We start from the raw sequence: 24,428 nt of genomic DNA on the forward strand, positions 1-24,428 counted from the left end.
CTATTGCCGGACAGCAGAGGTCTATATACAACTGAATACACAGCTTAACTAACCAACATCATCTCAATGGCTCCCTGGCAACACCTTTCAAACCATTCCCTCTGGCAAAATGCCAGGTGTCATTCCAACTAAGCTGTGGCCCTCAACACATTAGAGGATTCTAATTTCCTTTTTAAAATTCCTTACTGTATACAAGGAATGGACAAGAATGTGAATTCATGTTATCATGTGTACTCTAGGTGTAATTTTGGGGTTTGACTGAGTTTTTGCTCTAGCGTAGGGTCTAAGGAACACAGGCAAAGCGTTGTAATCAGCTACTTGATAATCATAGCTAGCAAGTCTTCATCTTGCTTAGCTGGTAATTCTGCAAAATGAATCTTATTTGGGGGTTCTTTTAATTTTTTGAAGGAGAGGCTTTTTTCTTTCACATTTTATAAGTAAAAACTATTTTAAGACATGCTTTCAAGAACAGCACTGCATAAAGCTGGCACCTAATTTTTTAAAAAATGTGAAATTTAAATAAGGATTCTTTTAAAAGAGTATTTAAGAGAGCAACACAGCTGGCTATCCCTATCAATACATTTATCATGCCAATCAAATCTTTTGCATGGTCTAGGTCTCCCTCAAGACCAATCAACATAACTAACAGAATGCACGTGTTTGTGTAGATAAGACTCTTATTAATATTAGCATTAAAATCATCTGGGATGAGTTTGATAGACATTCATTGTTTTAGTTCCAGCGTCTGCCATGTTTAATAGTGTGTGAGAGGACAGAATTTAAATTTGTGGGGAAATAGGAAAGATGGCCAGTGAGAACTTTCTTCTTGAACCTTTCCAGATTCAAAGTAACTAGAATACTGTGCAGGGTGCTATCTGAAAATAAGTAAGTAAATATGGCTTGATATGAGAGGTGGTACATTTGCACCTACAAGCAGTCCTGGGCCTGGTCATAATCAGAGAAGCTTGGGAGGCCACTCTGCTGGGACTCTGTGTGTCAGCCTAGCGCCTAGCATGCTGTGGCCTGCTGCTGCCACTTTCCCACACATGAGCCCCACTGGGCTGCTACTTCTGAGACCCACTGGTACATGTGGAAAATCACGTGAGGTTTGTCTGGAACATGTGAAATAGAGATGGTTTTGCCTACGGAGGAGCGGGAAGCAAGTATGCTGAATGCTTTTGTACCGTGAACAGAGTTCTTCACACTGTGGCCCAGTCGGAAAGCCTGATGGGAAGGCTCCTGGAAGCACTCTGTTGTGAGTAAACCTAGGGACCTACTAGTTAAACGGAGGACTGACACAAAGCCTTTACATTTTCATGCATTTCATTCAAAATCATTGGCACTCTAAAATCAGATTATTGACCTTCAGCAGCTTTAAAGTATTATAATGACCGAAAACTGAGCTTACAAATAAATTGAAATTTATCTCTGCCAAAAAAAAAAGAAAGAAAATCAATGTACTGTATGAAAAGAGAATGAACTTTATAAAAGACCTGATTTTGAAATGTATAATTGTGCTTTGGGATACTTGAACTTGTGGAGAGAATCTTTTGATGGAGCTGCTGCTTCTAATTGGATAAAACTGTATTTGGGGCTGGGGATATGGCTTAGTGGTAGGACGAGTACTAGCACACAGGAGGCCACAGCTTCCATCCCTAGACCGCAACAACAACAACAACAACAACAAACTATATTTTGTACACAAATGTGCTAAAATTGAGATGTCAATCTGTGCAGTCTACAAATTTGCTTAAGATCATCAAAGCAAACAAATTTAAAATATATGTTGAGCTTCCTCTTGTAAAAATATATGTTGACATGTATAGCTCTAAGTGGATTTTAAAAAGACAATTTCTAGGGAAAGATTTAAGCTGAACATTTTGTTCTTCTTAGTATAAAGAAACCAGAATTGAGAATATATTAAGCAGAGTTTGCTTTGAACGTAGTAGATACCTTCCTACAAACAGGGACAATTTTTGATTTAAGATTCTATAGACAAGCAGTAATTGAAGGTGTCAGTAACTTCAAATTTATGCAGTTGTGAAGATAATTTCAGGAAATCTTATAAAGAAAAATAAAGAAAGCCATATGAAAAAAAAGGGCATTTTTCAGAAAGTGCCAGTACCTACTATTGGAGAAAATGATGGCTAAGAAACTGATTAAACAACGTGAATAGTAGCAGGAGTAAGAACTCTGTTCATGCTATTTTTAGCATGTGGGTAATTAACAAAAAGAAGTATTATAAAATTGTTATTATTAAAGCTTTTCTATTGAGGAAAGCAAAAAGCAATAAAAAATGAAATAAACTTTATTTATTTTTATTTAAAAAAATATTTATTTTTTAGGTGTAGATGGACCCAACACAATGCCTTTATTTTTATGTGGTGCTGAGGATCGAACCCAGGTCCCGCCCGTGCTAGGCGAGCACTCTACCGCTGAGCCACAATCCCAGCCCCTATTTTTTGATATATACATTTTTTTAGCTGTAGATGGACAGGATACCTTTATTTATTTATTTATTTTTATGTGGTGCTGAGGATTGAACCCAGGGCTTCACACATGCGAGGTGAGTGCTCTACCACTGAGCCACAACCCCAGCCCTGAAATAAATTTTATTTAAAGTAAAAAATTAAAATTCTAGATGGGCTGAAGATTATTAACTGCTTAGATGTAGCTGATGTTACTATTAACTGTATTCCGTGCTGGGGGATAGTTATCATTAGAAAGGCCCACCAAACCAAGTTTCTGGAATTTCCCCGTCAGGTAGGAACTATTTTAATTATCACACTAGCAAGTGGCTTAATGGAAATGAAATGTGATATACATATTTCTCATTTAAAATTTTCAGTAAACATATATAAAGTGACAACTGTGAAACTGGAGTCAATCAGTGTTGCATGGCAAACTAAGTCATGATTAAAACTGCTCCATTTACGTATGAGGTGCCAAAATGCATCCTGCTATCATGTATAACTAATTAGAACAAATAATATATTTTTAAAAACTGCTTAAGCAAGCAAAACTACACTGAAATTTCACTTTACTCCAGTTAGAACATCAGCCATTAAGAATAAAAACAATAATAAATGGTGGACAGGAGGTGGAGAAAAAGGAACACTTTTATACTGTTGATGGGATTGTAAATTAGTACAACCAGTTTGGAAAATTAGTATGGAGGTTCCTCAAAAGACTTGGCATGGAACCACCATATGACCCAGCTAAACCACTGCGTAGTATTTATCCTTAAGAATTAGTCATACTACAGCTACAGATGCATACCCATGTTTATAACTGCTAAATTCACAATTGCCAAACCATGGAACCAGCCAAGGCATCCATCAGTGAATGAATGGATAAAGAAAATGTGGTATGTATACACAAAGGAGTTTTATTCAGCCAGGAAGAAAAATGAAATTATGGCATGTATAAGAAAATGAATGGAACTTGAGAACTTAGGTTAAGTGAAATAAGCCAAACTCAGAAAGTCAAAGGTGGTATGTTTTCTCAGATATGTGAAAGCTAGAGAGGAAAAAGGAAAATAAAAGTGCGTGTGTGTGTGTGTGTGGGGGGGGGAAATCTCATGTAAATCTATAAATTGAGATAAGATATCAGTTGAGGGGAGGGACCAGGGGGAGGGAGCAAGCGATAAAAAGGACAAATACTGGTTAATGCTACTGGCCAAATTGTTACATTGTGTTCATGTACGAATATGTTACAACAAATCCCCCATTATGTACAACTATAATGTGCGAGTAAAACTATTAAAATAAGCTGTTTAAATCATAATTTATAGTTTCATAAAATCAACTTTCATCTAATTATGCAAAAATTAAACTTTACTGTCATTTTGGTTGTGTTCTGTTAAAAGAACCACCAAATTAAGGGTACATAAGTTAAAGCTAAAAATTAAGCCTCATGCCATGAATAAGCAATATGGGAGAGTAAGCACAAGCAGGTCTATTTGGTTGTGTTTCCACGTATGTATGCTTGTTATACTTTGAAATTCCTAAAACCAGGGAGATTGGCTTGGTATTTTGGGAAACATACCGGAAAATAGGAGAACTTTTCATTTTAGCAAAAACAATAAAAATAATAACTGCACTAGTTTCCCACTCCGTCGGTTGACAACACACCTATTTTCCCAGCAGAAACCCGGGATCTAGACCTCGGGCGCAGGGCGAGCGAACAGCGGGCGCCTCCTGCACGCAGCGAGGTGGCGGGCGGCGCTGCAGCGGAGCGTCCCGAACGGGCGGGCGGCGGCGGCCCGGCAGCGTCCCCCTCTGCCCATCCCTCGTGGAGGTCTGGGCTGGGAAAGCATCCCCGCAATTCAGTGGACGGAGAGGCGATCAGGCCCGCGCGGGGCTACGAGCCCAGTGGCCTCGGAGGCGCGCAGCGAGGGAGGGACGCGGCCCGCAGGACAAAGGCAGGCTCGCGGCCGAGGGAGGCGGCGACTACCGAGAGCTCAGGTCGCGAGAACGCACCACCGCCCTGTCCTCCGCCCCCCGTGGAAAGGCGGAGCCCCGACGCCCGCCCCGAAAGGCGCCCCCACCGAGCGGCAGCGGGTCCCCAGCGGCCGCGCACGCCCGGGCACGGGCCGCCAGGGAAGCGGGGAAAGGCCTCAGGGGCGGGGCCTGCGCAGCCCAACGGGACCTGCCCGGGCGAGCGAAGCTAGCAGGGCCCCGGGGGCGGGGCGCTCGCCGGCGAGTTAAGAAGGGCCGACGCCGGGGGCGTGGCCTGGTCGGGCGGGTGAGGCAGGTCGGACGGAGGAGGCGGGGTCTCGAGGGCGGGCGGGGCCTGGGCGGGCGAAGAAAGGGCGGGGCGGGGCCTAGGGGCGGAGCTTCGGCGGCGGGGCGGAGCCGGCGGGTCCCGGCTGCCTAGACAGTCACTGCCCTGACGGCGGCGGTGGCGGCCGCTGGCCGGTGGGGGTGGGGAGCGGCACGGCCCGGGCTGCTGGGGCAGCTGGAGCTGGCCGTCGCCGGGAGCCAAGAGGCGGATCTGCAGCTGGGAGCGCACCCCAGGCCGGCAGTGGAGGCGGCTGCAGCCGGATCCGGGAGCGCTGCTGGTGGCGGCGTCTCGCGCAGCCAGTGCCTGAGGCGGCGGTGGGGCCCGAGGTACCGAGGGGCGGCGATGGCAGGGCCGCGGTGCCCAGGGGCGGCGGCGGCGGGAGCGAGGCCCTCCCTCGGTCGGCAGCGCGCGGCTGCGGCGGGGCTGGTGGAGACCCGCCTCCCCGCCGCGCCACCCCCGCTCCGGCGCGCCCCGCGCCGCGGGCCAGGCGGGTTGGGGGCGCCGCGCTGGACGCTGGCCGCGGCCCTCGCGGGGGCTCCGAGGACCCCGCACCCTCCCGCGGACACACCCCAGGGGCGGGGCGGGCGGCGGCGGGCGTGCCGGGCCGGGGGACCGCGGTGCGGGGCGCGGCCTCTGCCGAGCGGCCAGCCGCGGCGGCCCGGGCGCCGGACCCGGACCCTTTTGTCTCCCTGCGGAGCTGGACTCGGGCTGCCCCGCCGGCGCCGCTGCCCCGCGCCCGTGCTCGGGAGGAGTTCGCCGCTGCGCGGAGCGGGAGGCGGCGTCCGACCCCGTCCTGCGCGTCGCCCTTGGTGCAGCGCGGGGAAGGAGTCACGCTGTAGTCTGTTTGATTTATCATTCGTGGAAGGGACCGTCGCCTTCCCCTTTCTGTTAACCAGTTTCCATCCAGCCGCAACCCTGGTGTTCTTTTCCTCAATTTTGCAAACTACCAACAAAGAAGTGCGGCGAGTCCAGTAGACAGCCCCTGACTGCCGTGCCGGGCGAGCTGGGAGCGCTTCCTTGGAGGCGCTGTTCCACCGAGCTAGCCTCAGAGCCTCCTGGCCAAAATGAAGGGTGTCACTCCATGTGCATCAAGTCTCTTTCTCTCCCTTTCTAGGGTGAAAAGGTTTCAAAAATCGATATTAAATTATTAAAATCGGCTGCTTGGGAATTACAACCATAGAAGAAAATAATGCAAAAGGGAAATGGAACGAGTATCTTTGAGGGGTAAGTGTCCCAACTTCTTGAAAGTGCCAGAGATGAGGTGTATGGATTTTTGAGATTAATGGGTGAATTATAAATAAGCTTTTAATATACAGTATTTTGCACTAAGATATTTTTGTTTGTTTCGTTTTAGTTACTTATGGAAATTGTGGATTACCTGGACATCTTAAGACCCAGGGACCCGTTTATTAAGAATCTGCTGTCTTGAAAAATGCCTTTTATGAATGCTTTGGATTAAGAAAGTGTAAACAGTGGTTTGTCATTTCTGCTACATAAGAGATAATCTGAATCAGTTCCCTCGCAGTTGCCCAGATGCCTAAAACTGGCAAGAACTAGTCCTTGGAGTGATCATCCTTCAACAAGAAATACAGAGCTACCTATGTACTATATAAATATTGTCTCTTTGATGACATTTAAGATAATGGACAGCTTTTCTACATATAATTTTCATACACACAATTAACACTTGGAGTCTGGAGAAGCATTTGTTATATATTGGAAGACTGAGTTTTCTCTTTTTGAGTTTTCCAGATTTATTATTTCATCTGTATGCTTGAAATCTCCACAGTCACATAAACTCCAGACATAACGATGGAGCTATATGACCCATCAAAATATACAAAAACTATTGGCAAGCTTTGGAACCAGTTGTTTTTACATCTGTTCAACAATTAATATATTCTCTGCTAATCAAGAATATAGAAGCAGATACAGTCATGCACATTGTATTGATAAATTGTGACTGTTGAATTTTTCTGTAACTGGTTACTTTTATCATTCAAATGCAAGTTATGTCCAAATGGATATAAAGACTATATTGGTGTACCTAGCTCCTAGCCAGTGTTGAAGATAGAAAACCTATTATGACTAATCCTTGGGAAGAAAAAGTCTGCAAAATGGCCCAAACGAGTTTACTGCAAGGGAAGCAGTTTTACTGTAGGGAGTGGGTTTTCCACAAGCTTCAGCATTGCCTCCAGGAGAAAACCAGCTGCTGCAGTAGTGCTGTCAACACACCATCCCTTGTGATGAATTCTGGGAATAATGCTGGTGCTGTCTCAGGAAAGGCAGCTGCCTGGGGTGTGTTGTTGGTAGGAGGGCCTGGTAGTGGCAAGACAGCCCTGTGTACTGAACTCTTATGGCCAAGTTCACCTACAAGCTTGCAGAGAGGTTTACATCGCCAGGCTTTGGCTTTTCATTTCTGCAAAGCCCAGGACTCTGATACTTTGTGTGTTGGAGGGTTCGTTAGAGGTCTGGTTGCCCAGATATGCCGCAGTGGACTACTCCAAGGATATGAGGACAAGCTACGAGATCCAGCCGTTCAAAGCCTCTTACAGCCTGGGGAATGTGAGAGGAACCCAGCAGAAGCATTCAAAAGGTAACAGTAAATAATGTCATAGTGTTTAGGTTTCTGTGCAACAATTAGTGATTTTTAGCTAGTTTTTTTTTTTTTTTTTTTTGAGGTACTTTTTCTAGTGCTGTGCAGTTGGGCTAATCGGTGGTTGTGAGTACAACTGTTTATTTTAGTATGGGAAGAAACAGAACTTTGTATTTCACAGTATATAGATTAAAAGTAAGTCTTAACTGTTCTTGTTTAGTAACAGAATGTTCCGTTTCTAACAGTAACTGTCAGTGGTAAGGGGAGTCTGTTCTTACGATAAAGAAGAACAGTTAGCTGCCTGGAAACCAGGCCTCATTTTCAGGGAGGATGAACTATCTATACTACGAGCTGAAGTAGAAGAACTCTCAGTGTAGAAGCCAGTCAGTACCTTTTTGTTTATAGCATATTATTTTTTACATGAAAATTTCTCCTTAAAAGGCATCATAGGCATTGAGAGTCTGAAGAAAATTTGCTAATGTGGTTTTGGGATTATTCCCATATTAACTTATTGAAAAGTTGAATTATAAGTTTATGTGATATTTATAAAATAGTGAAAATTTGGGATTATTTAGTTCTTTTAGTGAGTGGTGCAGAGAACATTTTTCCCCCTAATTTTAGTTAAGCATTTGTTCATGGTGAGTGGACTGATCTAAGCAAGTTGCTTTTTGAAGTGGCTGCAGATTCAAAATTTGCTCAAGAAAACATAATTTCTTGAAAATATGATTTTTGCCTGTCACTTCCTTGGTCATTGTGAAAGTGGCAATTGTTATTGTGTGCTGGCTATTGCCTCCCTTCTGCTTGAGTGACTCATTTTGCCACACACCTTTTTCTCCCCATATTAACTAGGCTTTAGCAGGTAAAAGTTTGTGCCCCAAGGATTATGGAACACTGTGCACTGGAGATTCGTATGAGTGTGTCTCTAGGAGGACTTGGAACAGTTTTGAGTAGCTCTGAAAAGGGAGATGCTTATTTTTATGGTCTCCTCAAATCTAGAGTCATGAAATCCATAAAGTTTGAAGGTATATTGATAATATTTAGTAATTATAGCAAACAGTATGTTAGTCATTGTTCTAAGAGTTTTATAAATATTAAACCATTTCATCTTCATAATATTCTGTGAGGTCATCCCCGTTTACGTATGAGGAAACCGAGGGGTGGAAAGTGAAGTAAACTGTCCAAGCTAGTTAAGTGGCATTTGAAGGATCTCTCTCCATATTTTTAATAATAGGTTTATTTTAAGGACTTGATGAAAAGGGAGTGATGTAGAAGTTGGTGTGCAGTGAAGTTGGAGAGTGAGGGCTGGTTCACGGTGTGGCTAAGAGTGAGGAATGATAGTGTAGAACTTAAGCTTGGGAGGGGCTATTAAACTCACAGAGTTTGCTTTTGAGAAGTATAGGACTCTTGGCCTTTTAATCTGTCAGTGCAGTCCAGTAGAAGTCAGGGTGCGTCTTTTGGTCATCAGAATCAGGCTTAAAACTGTTACATCATTCACCAGTCTATGAGGATGACTGAGTTAATGCTTGTGGCATGGAAGGGAGATGGCAGGTGTGATGGAGCGGGTCCACTGTGCAGTCACTGTGATTGAGCCAGTGAGGGAGTCTTGAAAATGAAACTTTCCCTTTTAGGAGACTATGGTCTCTACACAAAAACATCTTTTATTACTTTTTCTCAAGATAACCATCAATAGTGAAGACCTGAGTTTTAATCTGTTTGTCATCAGTAAGTTCATAAACTATTTGGGTGACACCTGAAACAATTACTTTCAAAGAATTCAAGAAGAGCCTAATTAATTAAAATTATATAATTTTGTATTTTATTGGAATGCATATATAAATTTCTAATACCTAAATGTTTAAAATCCTGATAACTATATATTTTTGATGTTCTAATACTTAAGCATACCTCTCACTATAGTATCATTGATTTTTCTAAAAGAAATTTTTCTATTACTCAGTTGTTCCTCATATTTTCTTTTTCTTGTGTAATTTACAGTTAGTATCTAATCGAAGGGAAGAAGAATTTAGAGCTGTGTGTGAAAACCGCACCAGAATTTTTTTTTTGATTGACAGTAGGTGCTATTCTTGATAGTGGGTGCTAATCACTTTGTCTTTCCATCCTATATTTTCTGTGTCTACACTTGCTTGCCCTTTTACCACATTAACCAGTAAGAAATCCCTCACCGGATGCTGCCCCTCCATCCTGGATTTCTCACCCCCCAGAATGGAGGACTGAATAAACCTCTCTTGTTTATAAATTCCCCATTCTCTGGTATTTTGTTGCAGAAGCAGAAAATTGTCTAAGTCAACTGACTTCTTAAATAGGTCCTTCAAGGAATTTTAATAGGAACATATTCTATCAGGGCATGTATAGTTGTAATTTAACAGCCAGACAGTGGGACAGAGGACCATTGTTTTCAAGGAGTTGTGGTATTTTGAAGGAGATAGAAGTAGCTATGTGATGAGATGAAATATTAATATAAGCAAAGATACGCAAAATCTTTTTTTTACTTTAAACAAAAACAAAATCCAAAACCAGCTTTTATATTGTTATTTTCTTAACATTTAAAATTTGATAATGTTGATAGTTCCACATAGTCATGTGAAATAATTTATTAGTAGTGAGATATTGATAAAGAAAAAAACCCTTATTCTCAGATCCACTAAGCTGGGGAACTTTCAGAGAAGTGATTTAGTATAGATGCTTTTTTTTAACCACTTAATTTTTCTTCAGTTTTTCGTTCTATTTTTCCCGATATTTTACTCTTAATACTAGGTGAAACACATAATATTGTATGCTGACTTCTTACATGCAATGATATTACTGAGTTCCATTTTCCTGAATAACAAAGAGAGGTAGAAGGAATTTCATATTAATCTAGTTCCATACTGTCATGTTCCCTTCTGACTTGGCACAGTATGTCAGATTTAGTTGTCATGAAATTTTTTTAATATCAATAATAAAAAATTATTATTTTTAAAAATATTTTTTAGTTGTAGATGGACACAATACTTTTATTTTATTTATTTACCGTTTTGTGGTGCTGTGGATCAAACCCAGTCCCTCATATGTGCTAGGTGAGTGCTCTACCACTGAGCCCCAGCCCAAATATTCTTTTAGTTGTTGATGGACCTTTATTTATTTATATGCAATGCTGAGAATCGAACCCAGGGCCTCATACATGCTAGGCATGTGCTCTACCACTGAGCCACAACTCTAGCCCTAATATCATTAATTCCTAACCGCAAATATTGAGAGCAAACGCTGTGTGTTTTTGAGAACAGTTCATAAAAAAATTTCATGACAACTAAATCTAAGAAATGACATACTGTGCCAAGTTAGAAGGGAACATGACAGTATGGAACTAGATTAATATGAAATTCCTTCTACCTCTCTTTGTTATTCAGGAAAATGGAACTCAGTAATATCATTGCATGTAAGAAGTCAGCATACAATATTATGTGTTCCACCTAGTATTAAGAGTAAAATATAGGGAAAAATAGAAAGAAAACCTGAAGAAAAAGTAAGTGGCTAAAAAAGCATCTACTACTAAATCTGGCGAGCTGTGTTAGGTTGATTTCTGTGGGAGATCAAGCAGTGAGCAGAGTAGGCAGAGTCCTGCCTTCATGGAGCTTGAATTTGAGAATAGCTGAGGTAAATAAGACACATTGATTTCTGTTGTTGCTTTTTCATTGTATTTTCAACTGATTTTGGAGTTTGATGATTTTTACAGTTCTGTCATTAGTGGAACTAAGTTGAAACGATCACGTTCTTAGACTGGCTTCTTCCATTCCTGCCCCTTCCGCTTCTGTTACGGCCCTTGTGTGTCTTGTTGGACGGCCCTTGTCTAGAGTGGGTGGGCTTAGAGTGCAGCTCCCTGGCGACCTGGGACTGCAAGACGCCTTCCAGGATCCCGTACCTGGGGAGGGGCTGGTGGGTGGCTGAAGGCTGGGTCTGGTTGGAGCTCCGGGTGAACCTACTCTCGGGCCTTGAACCCTGGGGTCTTTGTGGAGCGTGGCTGGCACAGAGCTGGAACTCCCGACCCTCGTCCTGGTCATGTCAGAGCCTGTGTTCATTTCAGGCCGACATCAGCAGGACCAGTAGTGAGTCTTCTGTGTGTGGCATGGCTTCCTGTGTGGCCCTGTGCAGTAGGAAGGAAGAGTGTCTTCAGGGCACCCCAGATGAAGCATAGACAGAATGAAACTGTGATGACAATTTAAGATCAGTTGTCTACGTTTTGAGAGTTCAGCAGGAAACTCGAGTCCATGGTGGAAGGCAGCGTGGCTTGGTAGGACAAGATGGCGAACTGGGAGACCAACCCTGACACTTGTTGTTGTGTCAAATAAGAGTCCCTCAATGATGGACTATGCTTTCCCAGCTTTTTATCTGTTTCTGTAGCATTGATGGTTCTTCACTTTACTCTCTCTCGACTTCTACCTTGAGTTCTCCTCGTACCTCTTCTGTTAGGCATATGTTGTATCTCGTACCTCTTCTGTTAGGCATATGCTTCTTTATGACATCATTTCTGATGAATTTTTTATATTGACCCTAGTGTTTTGTGTGGCACTTTACATACCATAATGCCAGCTGTCCTCTGAGGGGGAGCAGCACACAATGCTGCTGCCCATCTAGACTGTCACAGCCTAGCTGAAAGAACGCCCAAGCTCTTCATAAGAGAAAACTGTCAGATCAGGCAGGGCAGGCTGCGACCAAAGGAGGCAGATTTAAAAGGGCCGCTGAACAGGCTTTATTGAGATATCACTCCCGGGCAGAACTTGATCAGACCCACAGAGGGGACAGGAGAAGGGTCTGAGGAGAAACCACGTGGAAGCTCAATGGGACTGGACTTTTATGGGGCTTACAGCAGGAAGGGAAGGGCTTGGGACAGGGAAAGGTGTTTCTAGGATCCTTGCCCCCTTGGAGTTGGTCAGGGGAGTTGGCTGAACTCCAGGATTGGCCAGGGGGTCCTGCTGATTGACAGGCGTTAGTCAGGAGATCTGGCTGATTGACAGGCGTTTCCGCGGGCACCTGATTGATGTTCTTTTCCAGCGCGGGCTGCTTTGTTCTAAGTTGCCACTAAGTCACCACCAAGTCACCACCACGGACCTAACATTCCAGCCTTTTTGGTGATATAGGGTGGCGAATTTCAGTCTAGCTACTTCCTGCTTGTTTAGGGGCATCGTGGGGGGGAGTGGCTCCGGTGCGGAGGCGACTGTAGAGGTGTAGGAGCATCTGGTTGTAGGTCACTCTGGCAATTTCACTCACTCGCTTTCGAGTGAACCTGAGGAGGCAGGGAGCAATCATTAATAGAAGTCCTATTACTAATATAGGAGTGAGAATGGGAGTCAGCCACGCAATGAGGGTTGAGTTTAGCCAGCCTGGCCAGGGGTCATTTGATGGCTGCTGTTTAAGCCTTTCACCCAAACGACGGAGGGTGTCAACATTCTCTTCGACCAATCCAATTTCGTTGATATAATAGCAGCATTCTTATTTCAGGAACAGACATGTTCCTCCTTTATCTGTGTCAAAAGATCTAGAGCTCGACGGTTCTGCAATGAGACTTGGGCAAGAGATGTTATTTGCTTTTGTAGGGAAGCGAGAGAGGTGGCTGATGCCTCTACTGCTTCCTGAAGATGTTGTTCAAGCTTCTGAGTAGCGGTTACTGCATAACCAAGTCCTCCTGCCCCGAGTCCAGCACAGGAGGAGGCCAGGGAGAGGCCAACTACTACTGGTAGAAAGACGGCCCTTCTTGTCCTGGAAAGGGAGGTGGTGACAAGCCATGTTAATTTGTCTCACTGGACAGAGTTAATTGGGGACCAAGGTGGAAGGAACACAAAAAGCAAACGGCATGTTGATGCTTAGATTTTTTGTCAGGGTACCATTGCACCAGAAAAAGAACCCAGGCGGAGCAAAGGTTAAGGAAGAAATTGGAACAATCTGGTCACAGGGTGCAGAACCTGAGGAAGTGTAGCAGCAAGAGAAGTTCCCTGATGAGTTACGAAAAAGAGGTACTTCCTCAAAGGCTGGAGAAGGGGGTCCTTGGGGTCTAGTTGAGGTATTGAGCAGAAAATCAATGGGACTCGCAGTTAATGGAGTAGATCCAAACCTGCGCAGAGGAAACAGTCTGAAATGTTATTCACTTTGGACAAATTAGGAAGCTGAAGGCCCTGACATATTAGGGCCACCCATGAGAAAGGGTCAGCTTCAGAATGGGCAACTGTATCCAGCTGGTGTTGGAGTTCCCTCTCTTGCTCCTGGGTGGTTATGTGAATTTGAGGGAGCACTTGTATATAAGTTCTCCAGATTCTGATAGAGGCTGAGGGATGCCTGGCAAAACCCCATGAATAAAATTTACCATCAACACCAGAAGCCCATCTTGGGTTCCATGGGTCCCAAATAGTCAATTTGGTGTATGCTCCATTCTCATAGCAAGGCTTATCTGGAAAGCGTTTTTTGCATGAATTATAAGGGCACCCGCCATAGGTGTCAGGCCAGCGCTTACAAGATTCCTCAGTTTGGTCTGCTATGAAGCACAGCATTGCTGAACATAAGTGGGACGAGGTGGCCTGGTTGAATCCAGTAACATTAAGGGTGACGGCCCGATTACAGCCAGTGAAAGGGCAATCGCCTTGGCCCATAAACTGAGAGTGGGTGGTGCCATCCTGTTGCCATGTCGCTTGGATGTAGAAGCGCCATCTGTGGGTTGGGATAGAAGCTTGAGAGAGATTAATGATTAGTAACAAAAGGAGAGGGTTGGCGAGAAATCTTGAGTTTGGTGGGCCCCAGCATGGAAGTATGACTGTATGGGGTCGTTGGGGGATGGGGAGCCTCCACGTGATGTTGAGGCCTTTGGAGACTAGTTGAGCAACCTGAGAAGTGAAGGCCAGACCGTTGTCGGACTGGATGAAGGTAGGAAGTCCAAACCTGGAAATGATCTGCTCAATGAGAATGGAGGCAACGGTGTTAGCGGTTTCCCTGGAGGTAGGGAAGGCTTCTGTCCAACTGTAAGAGAGTGCTATTCCCAAATCACAAACAGTTAAATCCTGTGTCAAGGCCTGACCAAAGAGGTAGGGACTGTCCCTGAAGCCTTGGGGTAGGCCTGTCCATGTCAGCTGTTGAGACTTAAAGGATGTAGGGTCTTCCCATGTGAAGGCAAAGAAGTCAGGATGGAGGAGCACAGTAAAGAAGGCAGCTTTAAGATCCAGGACAGTAAAGTGAATGGTCAAAGGGGGATATGAGAAAGAAAAGCATGAGGGTTGGAAACCACCGGGTGGATGGGAATAACGAACGGCCTCGTTAATTAGGCAGAGATCCTGGACTAAGTGATAGGCTCCTGAGGGTTTGCGCACCAGAAATATGGGAGTGTTGCAGGGGAAGTCAGTAAGGATTTGGAGTCCCTGGGCCAGTAACCGGTCTATAATGGGTTTAAGTCCCTCCCTGTGGGTTTTAGAGATGGGAAATTGGGGACACGAAGGAAATTTAGTTTGGGGTTTCAGCTGGATACGGACTGGCTTGTGGTGGGAGGCTATGAACGGCATGGAGATGTCCCAGATCTGGGGATTGACTAGGTCAGGGGGCAGTGGCACAGTAGGTACTGTCAGGTTATTAGAGAAGATAAGAATTAGAGGAAGAAGGGAGTGAGTGGTAGTATTTTTGGGGTGTAGTTGGAGGGTGGCTCCTAGTAGTTGGAGAACATCTCTGCCTAGGAGAGGAACTGACAGGATGGAATGACCAAAAATGAATGAGTAAATGGGTGTCCCTCCAGGGCACAGGCCAGCTTAGCAGTTCAGTTTGGGGAGGAGGGTTTGTCATCAATCCCCATAACTGAGATCTGGGAAGGAAACAGAGGCCTAGCATGGGCAGGCAAGACAGAATAGGTAGCCCCCGTGTCCACAAATAAGGTTGTGGACTTACCCACTGCCTGGAGCGTTATCCTGGGCTCGGGGGGGGGGGGGTGATGGGGGTCTTCGAGTCTGGGCTTCTTCAGTCTTCTGCGAACCCCAAAAGTTCAGGAGAAGGGACTGCCTGACTGGTCATACCCCTGCGTAGAGGCGCCAAGGAAGGGCCAGCCATGGGGCAGTCAATCTTCCAATGTCCTGTCTGCTTACAGGTGGGGCATGGCCTGGGAGGAAGCCATGGGTCTGGGCATTGGCCAGCCCAGTGACCTTCGAATCCACATTTGAGGCAAGCCTCTGGTGGAGAGGAATGCTGGTCCCCCTCTGAAACTTTTGCTGGAGACGTAGGCCTCAGGGCTGCTGCCAAGGCCTGGGTTTGGGCGTGACCTTTTTCTGCAATGGAGCCTGCTTTAAAGGCCATTTTCACCAGATCTCAGATAGGGGTCTGAGAGTCCTCCTCAGCTCATTTGAGCTTTTTCTAATATCATGAGCCGATTGAGTAATGAAATGGGTTGCTAACACTGTAGCCCTGGTGGAAGACTCAAGGTCCAGCTTAGTGTATTTGGTTAGGTCCTCTATAAGGCGGTTGAGAAATAAGGCTGGATTTTCATCAGGATTCCGTGTAATTTCCCTCAGTTTATCAAAGTTAACTACCTTATTAGAAACTGCTTGCGTGCCTGCTATAAGATACTGGACCACGCAAGCACAGTGACGGCGACCTTGTTGGCCATCTTGATAGTCCCAGTTAGGTTTGGTTAGGGGAACAACTGCTTCACCTGTGGGGAGAGTCATATCTGTTAAATGAATTTGGTCAGCATGATCTCCAGCAGCCTGCTGAATGTGGGCTTGCTCATGTGGGGTCAGAGTAGAGGACAGAACAACATAGACGTTGTGCCAGGTAAGATCATAGTCTGGGAGAGATGTCGGGATTCCTTAATATAAGCAGAAGAGTCAGCAGAGAAGGACCCAAGAGGTTTTTCAATCTGGGAAAGATCTTGAAGCGGCTACTTCCCTGAGAGGACAAAGGAACTGTGGGTAATCTGATAAGAGGGATGGGTGGGACTGGGTGTGGGCACTGATGGGAGAAGAGAGGGGTGAGTGGGTGGAGGTGATCATGGCTGTAGGAGAGGAGGAAGAGGAGAGGGGTGGAGGGGGAAGGGTGGTATCAGTGGAAAGGTGGGTGGGAAATCAAGGTAGCAGGAGAGGAAGAAGAGCCTGGGGGAGGTGGAGGGGGAAGGGTCTCATCAGTAGAAGAGGTGAGCAGAGTGGGGGAGGAGGCTGGAGGGATCCGCAGATCCCACCCACTGCAGCCAAGTGGGACCCATTCTGCCTGCCCGTCAGAACCGGGGTGGCAAAGGGAGGCATGCGTGGGGAGCCAGAGAGGGAGGGAGGAAGGGCGCACGTGTCTGGTGGCCAGGCAGACTGGAAGCGCGCAGACTGGGCTGCGGGCAGTGGCTGCAGCAGGGATGGGGAGGGGACGCAGTACCGCTGGGAGGGAGAGCAGACAGGACAGGAGCAAAGAACAGAGAGAAGGTGGAGGGCAGAGGGCAGGATGGGAGTGATTCTCAAAAAGCCTGAGCGTTGTTTCCCACTTCCCTGTCCGGCAACAGAAATTGTCCAATTCAGTGAGGGTTTAAAATGGACAGTTCCTTCTGGGGGCCATTGTGACCCATTGTCTCAGTGCCGTAAAATACCAGGCGGTTCTTGAATGAGCCCTAACTTGGCAGAATTTGAATACAGACATCCAAAGGACTTTGGGGTCTAAGGAGAGGACTCTGTGTTTCCCATGACCTTCCGGCACCCTCGGGGGTGAGTGGGAGCAGATGAAGGCGTCCCAAATTCTGTCTGCACTCACCTACGGACAGATATGGCCCAGGGCGGAGGTTGAGGCATCCCTGCAGCCTCCGTGGGCCCCAGTGGTTGGCCAACCTGGTTGGCGGGGCGGGGGGGCTCTCAGGAGGACTGGGACGTCTCCACAGTCCCCGGAGCCCTGAACAGAACTGGCAGGGCCTGTGGCACGCGCGTGACTTACGGATAGACCCCGCGGACAGACAGAAAGGAAGGGTCTGGAAGGTCAGGGGAAAGGAGGAACTTACCCCACTCCTGTGGGCCCGGATGAAGGGAGAGGGAAAGAGCTGCTTAGAAATTTCCCGGTTTCGGCACCAAGATGTCAGATCAGGCGGGCAGGCTGCGAACAACAGGCTTTATTGAGATATCACTCCCGGGCGGAACTCGATCAGACCCACAGAGGGGACAGGGGAAGGGTCTGAGGAGAAACCGCGTGGAAGCTCGATGGGACTGGACTTTTATGGGGCTTACAGCAGGAAGGGAAGGGCTTGGGACAGGGAAAGGTGTTTCTAGGGTCCCTTGCCCCCTTGGAGTTGGTCAGGGGAGTTGGCTGAACTCCAGGATTGGCCAGGGGGTCCTGCTGATTGACAGGAGTTAGTCAGGAGATCTGGCTGATTGACAGGCGTTTCCGCGGGCACCTGATTGATGCTCTTTTCCAGCTCGGGCTGCTTTGTTCTAAGTTGCCACTAAGTCACCACCAAGTCACCACCACCGAACTAACAAAAACAGAGATAGTTGATTATTTAGGTCAGTTTTAATTGCAGACCAGGCTGGTATGGTGATTAATTTATTAACCTGCTGTCTGCTGTTGAGCGTGTACGAATATATGGCATCAGTCCAGGTAGTTTTAAGTGGCCAGATAGCTATCTCCTGTCTCAACTGGCTCCAAGTGTTTTGGCACACTCAACAAAGGGGCTCAGAACAGGAGGGCTGCTGCCTTCTTGCCCTCACTTGTGGAGTGTTTTCTCCACAGAATATTCTGCTTCCGTAATCCATCTCGTATACCTAGTACCATTTCAGATAGCCATCGCTGTCCATGCTCAGATATTGTCGGATGAAAAGATCACTGAAAAGTGTTGGGATTGTCCAAATTTAAAATAAAAAACAAATCTATCAGTGTATTTTCAAAAACAGTTTTCCAAGTCTGAGGCCATTTTCCACTGTGGTCCTCTTGCTTTTGACTTGGAGCTGTGTCGGGTGGACTTCAGGGTGGACTTCCACTAATTCCAAGCCTCCACCCCCTCCTCCAGCCCTTTCTCTCCATGCTGGGTTGGGTTCCTGTGCCTCACAGAGAAGTGCATCCTGCTTTGTTGTGGTGCTCTTGGCCACTTGCTGAGCCTGTTGTCCTCTGCCTTGGCCACCTGTGCTTTGGTGGCTCAACATATCGGCCCTGTTTGCATGTTTGTCTGCTCAAAGCCAGCCACACTCTCCGTTCTGCTCTGCAGTCTTGTACTTTTATTCACTTTGGATAAGTCGGTTTTTTTGCTTGTTTGTGTTGGCCAGAGAGAATACAGTGGTACACTACAAATTCAATATATTCTCTGCCCAATTCAGGAAATTTCACACACATATTCCGATTTTTGTGTGTTCCTAGGACAAAAAATAAAAATGTCAATTTTGACAGTATTGGATTCTTACTCCCCTGAAGTGGGTCAGCTGCTGTTTGTGGGGGGGAGGGGGCGTGTGCTGCATGCTCTGATCTGAGCCAAGCCCCGTCCCTGCTTTATAAGAGACCATTTCATTTATTTCATTTATTTCTGTATGTCAGCCTGGCTCTTGGAGGCATTTTCAAACACACCAGGCTGCGTCTTCCTTCAGATGGGCAGCAGATAGCCTTGGGTGTGAACAGAGAGTGCCGTCTCCTCCCTTCCTCCCTGCCTCCTGCTCCTCCTGAACCTCCTAGAATCTCCCATTTCCAGCAGGAGGCTTAGCCTGTTGCTCTGCTCAGTGCTCCATCTGCCTTAGCCCAGAGGCTGTGTTTTAAAACTTTTTTTTTTTCATTATTTGAGTGTTCTTCCTTTGAGAACCTCCTGCTGACTGTATTCCTTGCTGTCTCCTCCCCTAGGTTCTCTCAAGAGTACCCCCGAGAGCTTCATTTGATGTTCTTTCCTTGTGTGTACCCCTACATTATTTTCTTTCATGGCTCCAAAGTCCACATTAATACAGCCATCAGATCTGCACCCAGAGCCTCTATCTGTTCTCAGTAGCGTCTCTTTGCACGCAGCTGCCCTTTCTCACCCTGGTGTGTTCAGACCTGCTTCTTTACCAGTATTTCTGTTCATTCATTTCTTAAATCCTCAGTGCAGGCCATGTGCCAGATGCATGCTAAGTTAAGCATCAGGGCTAAAGTGGTGCACCAAGTAAGGCACCTAGTTAAGTGGGAGGAGGTACACTGAACAGAACATCAAAACTGGATACACAAGTCGTGTTTGGTGCACGCCATGAAGGTGGGAGAACGTGTGATGAGATGCTCCTGCAGTGTCTGGAGTGCTGGGAAAGCTGATGCACAGGAAGTTCTCCATAATGGCTCCATTCTCTGGGTCCTTTCTACTCAGAAGTGATCTGAAGTTAGCAGTGCTGGCCCCACCTTGGAGGTCCATGAAGAGGCAGAATCTCTGGTTCCTGACTCAGAATCTGCCTTGTAACTGGACCCTAGTGTCCTTGAGATTGAGAAGCACTGCCCTAGGCTGGATTCTAGCATTTTCTTTGACTCTCTCCTATTATATTACTCTTGTCTAAGATATTTCACCTGTTTCTTGGATGAATTCTTGTGTTCTTTTACTAATTTAGAATTTGTATTCACCTGTTCCTGGTTGGTCTGTTGGATTCCTTTGGGCACAGTTGCCTAGTGCCTTCTGCAGGTCCTTCCTCTTGCCTGTGGTAAGCTGCATAACCAATGCAAATTTCTCTGCTTAGCGTTGAAAACTCTTCATGACTCAGTTCTGCCTCCTCTCAGGTGCACAGCGTGTTTCTATGACCTCAGCAGAGCATATTTAGCACATTCATTCTTTTAAGAAATATTTTCTAAGCATAGCAAACAGTGGTAAAGCTTTTAGCGATATGGACAAGTAAGCGTATTCTTATTTTTTTTAATGTTTAGTAAGAGTATTATATACTTGGTGGAACTATGAAACTTTTTAAAAGTTTATTTAGCCTCTTACTTTGTTGAGTGATTTTGCTATTTTTTAATTTTATGAAATAAAATTGCTTAATTTTAAGAATTAAAATAAGTGAATACTTATGGTCTTTTCTTACAAATCTCTTTGAACTGTGTCCTGGTTGGTTGTGATCTTTAGTCTCTATTGATCTCATTGATGTCTTCAGACTTTATCATTTTCTTTTAAATTTCAAACCAATTTCTCTATCCCGTGATCCTAATCTCATAAAGATCCTAAATGTCATTGCCTTTCTAGTGCACCATGTCTTGATTTGACCACACTGACACTATGTTTGGCTGAGTTACTACCTGTGTTCTTTGTCCCTCTGAGTACCCATGGTCTTCATCACATGGAGAAGTGGGTATCTCCCGCCATGTGATTTTGGCTCATCCCCGAGGTTTACTGTGGTCAGTGGGATATTAGCAAAAGTGACCTGTCAAACAGAGGCTTAAAGTGGGATTTGTCCTCCTGTGTTTCTACCATCATTTCCACAAGAACCTACCCAGGACTTGGAGATGGTCCAGGGTGAGGACAGAGGTGAGGAGGGACAGACCCGTCTGCACCTTTTGTCCAGGAGAGAGCAGATCAAAACACACAGAACAAAGGAGAAATCCTTGTTATTTTGAGTTTTGGTATTTTGCTGTACTGTTGTAAGAAAATAGCTAAAACACAGACTGAGAACATAATATTCCAAAGGGGAAGTTATTATTTTTTTGTTAAAAATCTGGGCATCGTTGTTGATTGCTAAGCTGTACGCAGCCCTTTCCTGAGCCCAGGGCTCCTTTGTCCTCCTCCTCCTGCCTCCCCTCCATGGTTGCTCCCCAGCCACTGTTTCTTGGCAGAAGGACCACAGTAGTGGCCTCCTCGCCGGCCTTCCTGATGCTGGCTCCCTCTGTCTTCAGACAGTCCAAGCATCAGGTCATGTTGCTGCCCTGCTGAAACCCCCGAGTTCCTCTTGGTCTGCTCCCTGCCGCCCTTCAGCTTGCCATCTCCCTCTTGTGCCCCTGCTCCATGCTCCTCCCTCACGACCCTGTTACCTTCTGAAGGAGGTGAGTCCAGCCAGCAGGTGTCTGGCTGGCTGCCAGCCTGTCATGGCTGGAGTGCCCTCTTCAGGGCTGCCTCTGCCCTCTCCCTCTCCACTGAGCCCTGTGGAGTCTCCCTGTCCAGTCAAAACCACATCACCCTACTTCGTCTTCTTTCTGAATTTTAATATCTGTCATGATCTGGAGTATTTCTGTGTGCCTTCTCCTTTCCTTGACGTCCTGCCTGCCTTTTGGAATGAACAGAGTGAATGCCCATTTTATCCTCCTTGTGTTCTTAGCCTTAGGGACTCAGTAACTATTGCTTGCATTAATGGATAGCTACTTATTTTAATTTAAAACATTGTCATTTTGGTCAGTTGGTAAGTTGTATTGCTTTAACCATGTCAGCCTTTTTCATCTGTGTTGTTTTTTTTTTTTTTTTGTGTGTGTGTGTGTGTGTGTGTGTGTGTCTATGTGTAGAGAAATTTAAATATACATGAAAGATAGTTATAGATGAAAAGGATCTGTTTTAAACCAGTACTTTTGATTATTTTATTTCTATCTTTTCAAATACTGTTGACATTCCCTTTTATTGACTCTTTTTTTTTAAGGACATTGCATCAGATTATGTCATGTGATGGAGTCTCTGAGGTCCCTTTTACCTCTCCATAAATCTATAATTTCATCTGTGGGGTTCCTATTTCTGAAAGATTATCAGTAAAAAAAAAATTCATAATTCATTTGGAAAAGGGGGAAAAACTTTATAGGTCTATTCTTAGTCAGTGTGTGTGTGAAGTTGCTGAGAGAAATAGATGTCACCCAGTGGACCTAGTGGGATTCACAGGGAAATTTAGTGGCACCAAAGGAAATATACAGTTGGAGAAAAGGAATTTGTGGGGCAAGTGATAGATTCCCTACCCACAAGTGTTCAGTTATATAGTGAAATAGGTAGAAAAGCAATATGCTGAGAGCCATGGCTACTTTGCTGCAGCCGGACTGCGGCAGCAATACACTTTTTGCCATATTTGCTTCAAATCTGTATTTGATTTTGTTTTAAAGAAAATAATCTACACTTTTAGGAACCCTGTGTGTCCCTCCTAAATCCGGCCAGCCATAGGTGAGCACCCTGTGAATCTGCTCTTCAACCCCCATGGCTTGAGCACAGAGGAGGTGTGCAGATCGGCTTGTCAGGGTTTGTTCTGTAGCCATGCTTTTCAAGCACCTTCATTCTAGATACCCTTTAAACTCAAAATTTATTGAGGATCCAAAGAGCTGTTTTTTTATGTAGGTTATATCTATCAGCATTAGCTGTATTTGAAACTTAAATTGATAATTTTGTATAATGTTTTAATGTAATGATAATAATAAAACTATACATGCAAACATAAATAAAATTTTGATGAAAGAATACCTATATTATCCAAGCCAGAAATAAGAGGGAATGAAAAACCAAAACCAGCACTTAAAAGAGTGGCTTTTTCATTCTTTGCAAATGGTTTTAAATATTGGACTTAAAGGACAGCTGCATTTCCAGCTCTGCTTCTACATTGGCCTCTGGAAAACCCCACCTCGACCTTGGGAGAGAGTGACTTTTCTGAAATGATCTGAGGCCTAGGGTCCCCCAGGCCTATCCAGCTTACACTTAGCAAACTGCCTTTGTGTGTGGATGGTGACGCACCCCTGGTGTCATCCTGCAGCACCTCTGTGTAACACTGCCCTTTAGGTGTGTCCTGTTGCATGGGGCTAATGATTCACATTCACTAGTGCATGAGCAGAATTCTATTCTGTGAGCCACCATTCAGTTCTCTGTCATCTTGTTGTTACTCATTTGGAAATGTGCGCAGCTGTCTTACTTCATGAAGCAGTGCTGTGCTGCTGAGAACATTCTCAAGCATCCTTTTGAACCTGTACTGGGAGTAAAGGAGGGAGAGGTGCTGCAGCCCGCTTGCTGGGGGCCAGGTGCTGGGCCGTGGGGTGGGCGTTTTCATCTTCCAAACTGCGACATGCCTCCAACTGCCCTTGGAACTCTGTCCATTTATGGTCTTGTAGTAGTGTGTATTGAATTTTCATTTTCCCACTAGGCCACCAGCTTTTGCTTTATGGTCAGGTTCTGTGTGTTGTGAATTTCTGTTCTGTCTGTGTTGTAATCAGGATAGTAGTGAATGCATCCAGAATCCCTAATATCTAATAATTATGTGTTTTAGTTCTCTTATGGAATTTTCATTGCTGATTTTTATAGCTTCCATTTGTTGTTGAAATTATCCATCTTTCACCCATTTATATACATCTATTTTCTCCAGTATTTTAATCACAGTTATTTTTAACCTCTGGGTAATTTCTCAGCCTATATTAATTATCTTTTTTCTATAGATTACTAGTCTCCTATTGTTTGCCTTTTCCTATCTAACAATTTTTTAATTGTATGTCAGATGGTGATAGATGATCATGGTGGCAGAGAAGGCTTTCCCCCTCCCTGCTTGGCCAGGCTGGTGAGGAACTGGTGCAGGTGAGAGCAAGCTGGGCTGGGGTCCTTGCTGACCTTGGGAAGGCCTCTGCTTCCTGTCTGTGCTTGCCATGATTGGTCTGCTCATCTCTGACGACTTGCTAATTCACTTCCCTGGGAGATGTTAATGTGTGGTGTTTTTGGCCTTGATTCCTTACACATCCTGGAGAGTTGTGTTTAAAGCAAGATTCTGGCTTAGCAGAATTCTTCTCTCACATGCCACCAGTGGAGCCCTCAAGGTGGCTTTAGACACACCTGGTCTGGTCTCTCAGGCTTCTAAGCACAGCCCACAGTTTAGCAAAGTCCCTTAGGGAAAATGAACCTTGTGTTCAGGACCCATCACACATGCACTCTACTCAAGGGACAGACTGACTCATGCAAACCTTGCTGGCTTTGCTCCCTTGGTAGAGTCCCTTAAGGCAGCCCAGTCCCAATTCTTAGTCTGCACCTGTAGAATTAGCCTGTGTCCCCAAATCAACAAATGATCCCTGAGAAGAAATCAGCAGTCACTTTGTTCCTCACTTTGAAGGAGCTCCTGCTCTGGAGTTTCAATTCATCTCATTTTCTTGCTTTAGCAGCCCCCTCGTGTCTGTAAAAATACAGTTGTCATTTTTCTCTCTC

At 45.4% G+C, this 24,428-nt stretch overlaps 1 protein-coding gene across 2 annotated transcripts in view; it reads left to right on the plus strand.

Annotated features, from left to right (window-relative positions):
• The first annotated feature begins 4,901 nt into the window (after positions 1–4,901).
• Positions 4,902–24,428, plus strand: part of Ankrd50 (ankyrin repeat domain containing 50) — a 44,740-nt gene continuing 25,213 nt past the window's right edge. The window contains exons 1-3 of one of the 2 annotated variants that reach the window (XM_058572559.1): positions 4,902–5,111; positions 5,900–6,009; positions 6,140–7,381. In XM_058572559.1, coding sequence (XP_058428542.1) covers positions 6,870–7,381 — 512 coding nt within the window. In that variant the 5' untranslated portion in view covers positions 4,902–5,111; positions 5,900–6,009; positions 6,140–6,869. The remainder of the gene's footprint in view (positions 5,112–5,899; positions 6,010–6,139; positions 7,382–24,428) is intronic. The other variant, XM_046424201.1, reaches the window with a different exon arrangement.

Source organism: Marmota monax, unplaced genomic scaffold (assembly GCF_021218885.2).
Source record: "Marmota monax isolate L192 unplaced genomic scaffold, Marmota_monax_Labrador192_F-V1.1 WCK01_AAM20220418_F8-fsc00620, whole genome shotgun sequence".
Classification (NCBI taxonomy): Eukaryota; Metazoa; Chordata; class Mammalia; order Rodentia; family Sciuridae; genus Marmota; species Marmota monax.